Source organism: Belonocnema kinseyi, chromosome 8 (genome assembly GCF_010883055.1).
Source record: "Belonocnema kinseyi isolate 2016_QV_RU_SX_M_011 chromosome 8, B_treatae_v1, whole genome shotgun sequence".
Classification (NCBI taxonomy): domain Eukaryota; kingdom Metazoa; phylum Arthropoda; class Insecta; order Hymenoptera; family Cynipidae; genus Belonocnema; species Belonocnema kinseyi.
The window spans coordinates 121,488,016-121,497,751 of NC_046664.1; the positions used below are offsets into that span (position 1 = coordinate 121,488,016).

General features: G+C 34.9%; 1 protein-coding gene across 1 annotated transcript; it reads left to right on the forward strand.

Moving 5' to 3' along the window:
- Positions 1–1,803: 1,803 nt before the first annotated feature.
- LOC117178673 lies at positions 1,804–2,331 on the forward strand. The gene has a single exon (XM_033370098.1). It carries the CDS (start codon positions 1,804–1,806, stop codon positions 2,329–2,331), a length of 528 nt encoding a protein of 175 aa, XP_033225989.1.
- The last annotated feature ends 7,405 nt before the right edge of the window (positions 2,332–9,736 follow it).

Here is a 9,736-nt window from a genome sequence, read left to right on the forward strand (position 1 = left end):
GTCATTGCAATACAGGACAAGGTTGTCAGCACCAGGAATTATCGCAAACACGTGTTGCAACAGGACGTGGTTGACCGGTGCCGATTATGTGGAGATATCAACGAATCCATCGAGCACATTATTGATGGCTATCGCGTAATGGCTCAGAGAGAATATACGCACAGACATAATGATGTAGCGGACATTGTACATCAACAACTTGCTCTAAAACTAGGACTCTTAAAAGAATGGGTGCCCTTCTATAGATAAATTCCAATGTCCGCATTAGAAAGCGAAGATTACATCTTATATTGGGATGTTACTATCCAAATGGATCATTACATCCGGGCAAATCGACCTGACATCGTGATGCGAGAAAAAAAAGGTGGAAGAGTCTACATAATCGACATTGCTTGTCCGCTTAACCGAAATTTTCAGTCAACCTATACAACCAAGATCCGCAAGTATAGCGAGTTAAGACATGAATTAAAGAACATATGGAGGAATATGAATCATGCATCCATTCATCCCATTGTGATTTCGGCTACAGGCAATGTGCACGCAAGATGCACTGAACATCTTGAACATTTAGAAGTCAGTAGGGTATTGGCAGCAGCTCAGAAGGCGGTTTTATTAAACACCTGTCGCATTGTAAGAAACTTTCTTGATCATCAGGAAGCGAGCGACTAAAACCCCGTTAAGTGGCAGATGGTAGCTCTAAGAAAGCATCCAGAGGTGACTGTTGTCACCTCCAAAGCTCGTGGCCGCTCGTAATTGTATACCTACAACATCATCGCAGGAGGTTTCAACCATCGTATTAAATTATTTGAATTAAGTTATAACATTTTAATCTCATCAGTCACTTGACTTAGTCCGTGGCTATGATGTATCACCGGGTTTACCCGAGTAAAAGTAAAAAAAAACACATAACAACAGTAATAATAACAATAATAATAATTATTATTATTATTATCAGTTGGTTAGACACTCGGACTTCACCTCAGAGGTCCGGGGTTCGATTCCGGAGCCGGTTCCTCTGGAAATTTTTCAATGTACCTTTACCGAGGTTCTGGTGGTTCGGAACCCACTTTAAGCTGTAGGTCTCCCCATCGTGTACTTGACTGCAACCCAGTCCGTCAATGATGGGGTCAGACCAGGCTTTGTCCAATATGTCAGGGCAGACTGCTCTCATCAGATCACTTGATTGAATTATAAAAATGCGTCCGTGACTGATGATATATACCGGGACAGCCCCGTGCAAAAATAATCAAATAAAAATCCATCTCTAACCAAAAATGCCTTCGACATGTTGGGCAGTATAAGCCTGTGACAACATTTCAATAATAATAATAATGATAATAATGTACGGCTATAAATTGATAATGAGAATAGTTTCTTAAACAAAGTTTAATTTATATTCATGTTTTTTAATGTTAATGCCAAAAATCAAGTTAAAAATTTTATTTTCCGATATTTCCTGTAACTATTATGACTCTGAACAGTTTACATTGTTCACTTGTTCTAGGTTTTCGATAAAGATCAGGAAGAGGCATTGATCAAATACATCAAGCAGTGCTCCGATTTTAACTACGGCTTCAACATCCAAGAGTTGCGTGAACTTGCTTAACAATTTGCAAAAAAATTGGTGTTCAATATCCATCTTCATGGCACATCAAAGAACTGGCTGGTAAAGATTGGTTTTACTCGTTCAAAAAACGACATCCATTTTTGACTCTACGTATACCCGAACAAACGAGTTTAAATCGCGCACGAGCATTTTCAAAGGAAAATGTTTCCTTCTTTTTCAAACATTTGGAGGAAGTGATGACAAATCATCCGTATGCACCATGTGACATTTGGAATATGGACGAGACCAACTTTTTTACCGTACCGACGAAAATTGGGAAGGTTATAGCGTTTCGAGGATCCAGACAAGTGGGGCAAATCGCGTCACAAGAACGCGGAACCTCGATCACAATGGCGTTGGCCGTCAACGCAGAAGGAGGGTCAATACCACCATTTTTTTTATTCCGACGAAAAAATATGCAGTCTTGCTTTATGGAAGATGCGTCTCGTGGTGCTGTTGGGCACGCGAACGAATCAGGGTGGATGCAGCAGCCAGAATTTGTCAAATTTATGGAACATTTCATTAAACGAAATAAATCATCTTTGGAGTCGCCAACTTTGCTGTTGCTGGATTACCACTCTTCCCATTTATCTGTTGAGGCATTAGAAATGGCGAACAATAATGGAGTAACTCTGCTTTCTTTCGCGCCACACTGCAGTCATAAATTACAGCTATTGGATGTGTCAGTGTATGGGCCCGTCAATACATACTATAATTCACAATGAAACGCGTGGAAAAAAGATAATGATGGGAAATATCTTGGAATTAGGTACATTCCGGGTTTAGTCCGAGCCACCCTTGACCTTGAACTCACACCTTGCAACGTCAAAGCAGGGTTTTGATCAACTGGAATATCACCTTTCAACCCCGATGCGTTCGATGAGGCAAATTTCGTAGAGGCGGTACAAAAACAAACTGCGCAGAATAAAGAAGCAACACAGGACGTTACTACGCACAAAGAGCCATTAACTTCCAACCTTGTTTCGGTTTTTTTCTTCAATTGGACCATTGCAAGCCACATCACAAGCTCCAAAATCTAATCGTGGATGCAAATCGATGAGAATCTCCATTCTGACTCAACCGGAAAACATTTCTGCTCTACAAGAAAAGCAGCGCGAAAAGCATTCAACGAAGAAAAACGATAAGAAAAGAACCCCAAAGAAAGTATCAAAGAAAGCAGCTCCTCTTGCCAAAAAACCAGAAAAGAATCATCCTCCGAAGAAGATGTTGAGTTTTTCATCATATATTTGTCTGCGATACCACAACAAACTGAGCCGTGCAAATTCGATTGCATGTGATACATGCGGCAGAGAAGTGCACCTCAAATGTGCAAACATGCAGGCCGGTTACTTTACGTGTGCAAACTGCATGTCTGAGTAATATGTAAAAATTTAAAAAAAAATGTTACATTGGACGAATAAATCACTTATTTTGCAGTGAAATGCCGCGTTCCACAATTTTTTTCAACGTAACTATGATTTTTCAGTACTGTACCAACCTACCCGACTTTTTTTGTGTCGGGTAGGTTGGGACACATTCTTTGAATTGCCTATAAAATTTCCTTTGCATTGCAATAAAATAAAACCTTATAGTTTAATGATAGCTTATAAAATTACCTTTCGAATAGTTTATTTGGCGCTGGAAAAAATCATCATGTAAAAAAAGATATGCGAAGTAAGAAAAAATTGTCCCAACCTACCCGTCACTCCCCTAGACATCTTTTAAATTATCAACTTTAGTTTCAAATCAACAAAAATGAAAAAACTTCGTTAATTTGTGACACAATATCATAATTAAAAAAGTCGAAATGAAACATTCACAATTATTAATTGAACAATGCTTCATATTCAAAATCTATCTATTTTAATATATAATAAAGCTAATTTTAAAAATTCTAAAAAAGCATCCAACACTGAATATCATCAAAGTATAGCTTCCGAATTTGTCAACCCTCTTTCCAAATTAATCTATGAAGAAAATACAACACACAGTTTTTGTAAACAAATATCAAGTGCTTCGATAGCCGAGTGGTTAGAGTTGGACCGAAGCCATCTTACTAGATGGCCCATATATGGGACCAAATCTTGGCCCGACGTGGAGAAGCCAAAGGCGGCTGACCGTTATCATTTAGCTGGTTGGCCCGACCGTGGGCCGACGTTCAATTCGCACCTGGCTATTTCACGATGAAAATAATTATTTTGGAAGGTATCTCTTGAATAAAACATAATTTTTTTTCATTTCAACGATTTCCTCATCCATAATTTTCTGTCATATTTTCCTCATTTTTCTCCTTGAAAGTGAACCGTACAGGTGCATGGGCACGATTTCAGGCCAACATTTGCTCGGATCAGACCCACGTTCAGACACACAATTTTTGCTTTTCATTCCTCTAGAAAATAGCTTTAAAAATATGATATTTAATAATGTCAAATTTGATTCATTCTGTGTAAAAACGGACCGTACAAGTGCATTAACACGATTGCAGGGGCAAGTTTTGTCGAATTGGACACTTTTTGGATAACGGAACATTATTTTTTAACTTTTTATTCACACTTCACGAATGTTGTGTGTCAAAATTATTATTTAAGAAAGCAGTAAAATATATATATTTTTTTAATACAAAATCAACATTTGTTGGAAAAATTTTTATTGTTCTTATTTGTTTTTAAAGGCAAAATTGAAAAAACCGAAAGTGAGACTGTGTTTTTTAAACTTCCCCTACATTACTATTCAAGAAAAGTGAAATAAAATCAAATAATAGAACAAAAATTATTTAGTGTCAAACCGTCTAATTGCTTTACGTGTGCGCGTTTGGTCAGATTTGACCCACTTCCGGACATAGGATTTTGAATTTTTTTCTCCTTTTTCCCCCTTAGATAGTACCTTTGAAACTATGATATTTAAAAATGTCACAATTTTATCAATTCTATTTGAAAGTGGACCGTTTATGTACATTGATACGATTTCAGGGCAGCATTTGGTCGGATTTGACCCACGTTTGTACATCTAATTTTTTTCTTTTTTCTTTTCATTCCTCTAGAAAATAGCTTTAAAAAATATGATATTTAAAAATGTCACATTTTATATATTCCATTTGAAAGTGGACCGTATAGGTGCATTTCCATGATTGCAGGGCAACGTTTGTTCAGATTTGACCCATTTCCGGACACAGGTTTTTGAATTTTTTCTTTTGTTTCATCTAGAAAATAGCTTTGAACATATGATATTTAAAAATGTCACATTTTATCAATTCTATTTCAAAGTGGACGGTTTATGTGCATTGATACGATTTCAGTGTAGCATTTGGTCGGATTTGACGCACGTCCGGACACATGATCTTTTCTTTTCTCTTTTCGTTCCTCTAGAAAATAGCTTTTAATATATTGTATATAAAAATCTCCGATTTGATAAATTCTATGTCAAAATGGACCGTATATGTCCATTGACATGATTTCAGAGAAACGTTTAGTAACATTTGACCTACCTCTGGACATAGGATTTTGAAAATTTTCTTCTTTTTTGTCCACTAGACAGTAGCTTTAAAAATATGATATTTAAAAATGTCACATTTTATAAATTCTATTTGAAAGTGGACCGTATAGGTGGATTGGCACGATTTCAGGGCAAGATTTGGTCAGATTTGACCCACGTCCGGACACACGATTTTTTCTTATCATTCCTCTAGAAAATAGCTTTAAAAATATGATCTTTAAAAATGTCAGATTTGATTAATTCTATTCGAAAATGGACCGTATATGTGCATTGACATGATTTCAGGGCTACGTTTGTTCAGATTTGACCCACTTCCGGACACAGAATTTTGAATCTTTTTCTTTTGTTTCCTCTAGACAATAGATTTAAAAATATGATATTTAAAAATGACAGATTTGATTAATTCTATTCGAAAATGGACCGTTCATGTGCATTAATACTATTTCAGGGTAGCATCTGGTCGGATATGACCTCCTTTATGACATATCATTTTTTTTATTTTCCTTTTCATTCCTCTGGAAAATAGCATTAAAAATATTGTATTTAAAAATGTCAGATTTGATAAATTCTATGTCCAAATGGACCGTATATGTGCATTGACATGATTTCAGAGAAACGTTTGGTAACATTTAACCTACTTCTGGACATAGAATTTTGAAATTTTTCTCCTTTCTTGTCCTCTAAACAGTAGCTTTAAAAATATGATATTTAAAAATGTCAAGTTTTATAAATTCTATTTGAAAGTGTGACCGTATACGTGCATTGGCACGATTTCAGGGCAAGATTTGGTCGGATTTAACCCACGTCCGGACATACGAGTAGAAAGGTAGGGGTGTTCTGGCGCACTTTTTTCATACGAATAGCAAACTTGCGGCTAGAGCGCAGAAGGCTGTAAGATTGGTCTCGCTCCTTGTGCTGACTAACGAATCATAGTTTTAAAGTATACGATCCACACTATCGATATTGGAAATCCATACTTCAAAATCATGGAAATGGATATTTTCAGCCCCAAAAATATGGGATAAGAGATGACATGATATGCGATATCGGAATATTAGGCTATTTAATACCTGCTATTTCCGAAATTGAAGTTTTTCCTCCCAAAATAATATAATTTTTATGTATTAAATATTTATCGCAATGGTGCCTCATTGAAAATGCCCAAGATGTGCAACCAACCTCGTGATATTATAGTAATTCTCCGTAAAGTAAATTCCATTCTAATGACGTCATTGCAGATTCCTGGAATCCTTATCTAATGTGAACTAAATTAATTAAACGTTCTCCTTTGATATTTGTCAACAAGCGTGTCATATTTTATATAATGTTAAACAATTCCCGATAAATAAAATTCCATTCTGATGACGTAATTATGATTCCTGGAATTCTTATCGACATTGTTGCCATATTTCATCAGTATTGGCATCAAATAATTGCTGCACTCTCTGTTTTTATCATTTTACTGGTAAAAAGTCATGAATAGGTTTGAAGTATAAAACTCTTTAAGATCTATATCAAAGTAAAATTTGTTAGGTAATTCCATCAGTTACTAACAAGACTCACATAATCTGAAATAACTTTAAATCTGTGTAGTGTTTCTATAAGTGTCATGAGTTAATAACAATACTTACTGTAAATAACTGTAAATCTACACAGTGGCTCTATAAGTGTTCGCTGATTCGATTTAAAGTTAAAAATAGATTTCGAAAAATGTAAAAAAGTTCTACAAATCATGAAGATAGGATATAACTTTATACTTGTGAAGCAACCCCCAGCATCTGATGAAATTAGATTGTGGACGGGGGTGGGATCTAAAAAAATCCGGAGGAAGAACATTCTGCTATCCGTGGGCCAAAAACGTGTGATTGTGACGTTAATTGGTGATCTGAATACTGCAAGCGAAAAATTCAAGAAATTGCTCAAGATAGGAACTGTTGTAAGTGAAGCTTTAAAAAAACTGTGTGAGAGGGTGAATTTGGATGATGTAGCAAGTGCGTTTCGAACACGAATAAGAACAGAACTTATAAAAAATTTAATTCACAAAGATTTAAGTACGTTTTTACATGATTCTAAACGCATGTGTATTCCACGAATTAACGAATTATGCATTCAATTCATAGTATAGGTAAGATCACAGCTTGCGTTGAATTCACAGGTATTTTCAAGGCATTAGTGGGAATCAAGGAAAAATCGAGGCAGAACGTGTTTGCACTAAAAATAATCCTATTCTAACGTCTAAGAATATTGGTGAATGATTTGAGGATAAAATTCTTCAACAAGTTAAAGTTAAAATTAAAGATTTAAAAACATCAGATTCAGGATGGAGATTAATAGGAATTATAAGATTAACGGTCAACATAGACAGATACGCCACTTTCCCAATTGAAGCTTCAACCTTCATTGAATTACCTCATTTTATACAGAGAAAAAAGCTGTAGTTAATATCAAAAATAAAGACTCGTATGGTTTTATCTGTTCAGTAATGGCAGCTCTTCACCCACTTGAAAAAGATGTAGGAAAAACCAGTTCTTATCTTAAGCTTGATTTTTTCAGAACTCTACTATAATAATATCAAGTTTTGAATTACACTTGAGGATATTCCAAAATTGGAGACAATGAACGGTATAAGTATAAATGTAAATGGATTAAAGTCTGCTCAATGTTGTAAGAAAGATGAAATTGTTCCAGTTTTTTTAAGCAAGGAAAAATCTAATAAAGCTACTATTCACCTTCTCATGATTAAAAATACTAACTTTGGTTCAGATGTAGAAGTGTATCATTTTGCTTTAATAAAAAATCTAGCTGGACTAGTGAAATCACAAGTAATAAAACATCATTTGCGCAACCACTTTTGTGACAGGTGTTCGTGTCACTTTAAATTTGAGAAGTCTCCAGGAAAACATAGAATTAATTGTAATAATCTGAATGATAATTGCAGTATATGCAGACATAGGGTGTTTGTTAAAGCTAGTTACCAATATGCATGGTAATATTTACCAGAAACATATACCTACAGGTGTTGCTCATTACACAAAATGCAGTTTCGACGATTCACAATGTGAACCTCAAGTTTAACGTGGAAAGGACTGCATCACGTTGTTTGTTCTTGAGTTGAAAAAGTTAGCTGAGAAAGTAGATTCTTATTTTTAGAATCCAGTTCCAATGCAACTCTTAACATTAAAGCAAGAGGATGAATTTCAAAATGCAACAGGTTGTCATATTTGCAAACAAGATTTTTAAAAAGATGATGTTAAACATCGGGATCACGACCATTTTGAATGTAAATCCCGTGGCTCTTCTCATGACAGGTGTAACGTAAAGTACCAAGACTCACGTGTATAGTATTTCCCATAGTATTTAATCATTTATCTGGCTACGACTCTCACTTTTTCATCAATGAATTGGCAACAAGCTTTGAGGCTGATATCTTATTATTAGATATCAACAAGGAAAAATACATATTCTTTACAAAAAGGGTGAAAATGAAAAGGTTAAACTCAGATTCATAGAATCTTTTCGATTGATGCCAAGTAGCCTCTTCAAATTAGCTTCAAATCTTAGCAATGATGAAAAATGGATTACAAAAAAATATTCAAAAAATGATGATGACTTTGAATTATTAGCAAGAAAAGCTGTATTTCCATATGATTATGTGGATAATTGGCAGAAATTAGATGAAGATTTTCTACGAGCAAAAGTGAAGTTTATTCTAAATTAAATTAGGAGGGTATTTCAGATGAAGATTATAATCATGCGTGCAAGGTCTGGGAAAAATTTAACTTAAAAACGTTAGGTGAATAATCGGATTTACACTTGAAAAATTATGTTTTTCTATTGGCTGACATTTTTGAAAATTTTAGATGTCGTTGCATTGCAACTTATAATTTGGATCCACTGCACTACTATACAGCACCAGGGCTTTTTTTCGATGGAATGTCAAAGCATACTAGAATTGAACTCGATCTATTAACAGATATAGAAATGTTATTACTTGTTGCAGGAGCAGTAAGAGGTGGTCTGTCTCAGAGCTCCAATAGGTATGCGAAAGCAAATAATAGTTTCATGGGGTCGAATTTTGATGAAAATGTACCCGAGTCCTATATCACTTATTTCGATATAAACAATCAATACGGTAAAGTTATGAGCCAATCTTTACCCTATAGAAATTTTAAACGGTTCACTGATTTTCAAAACGAACCAAATTTTTTCTATATTTCCGATGAGTCAGAAATAGGTTATATTGTTGAAGTAGATTTGCAATATCCTGAAGAACTCCATGATCTGCATAAGGACCTACCATTATGTCCATAGTATTTTGTACCTCCTCTTCCAACATCCAAAATCCCGATACTAGTTACCAATTTGAAATCAAAGGCGAATCACGTTCTCCATTATCAAAACTTGAAACAGTATTTAAAGGTGGGAATGGAGCTTCTTAAAATTAATCGAGTTTTAAAATTCAAGCAATATCCATGGTTAAAAGCCTATATTGATTTGAATACTGATTTGAGAAAGAAGGCAAAAAATGAATTTGAAAGAAATTGATTTACGACTTTCACTATAATTAAATGAAGTACACATTCGGTAAAAAGTCAAAATTACTCTATACTGACACAGACGGCTTGATTTACCACACTA

Bases quoted from the DNA above. Each gene is read 5' to 3' on its own strand.
- LOC117178673 (XM_033370098.1), top strand. From the start codon at position 1,804: ATGACAAATCATCCGTATGCACCATGTGACATTTGGAATATGGACGAG.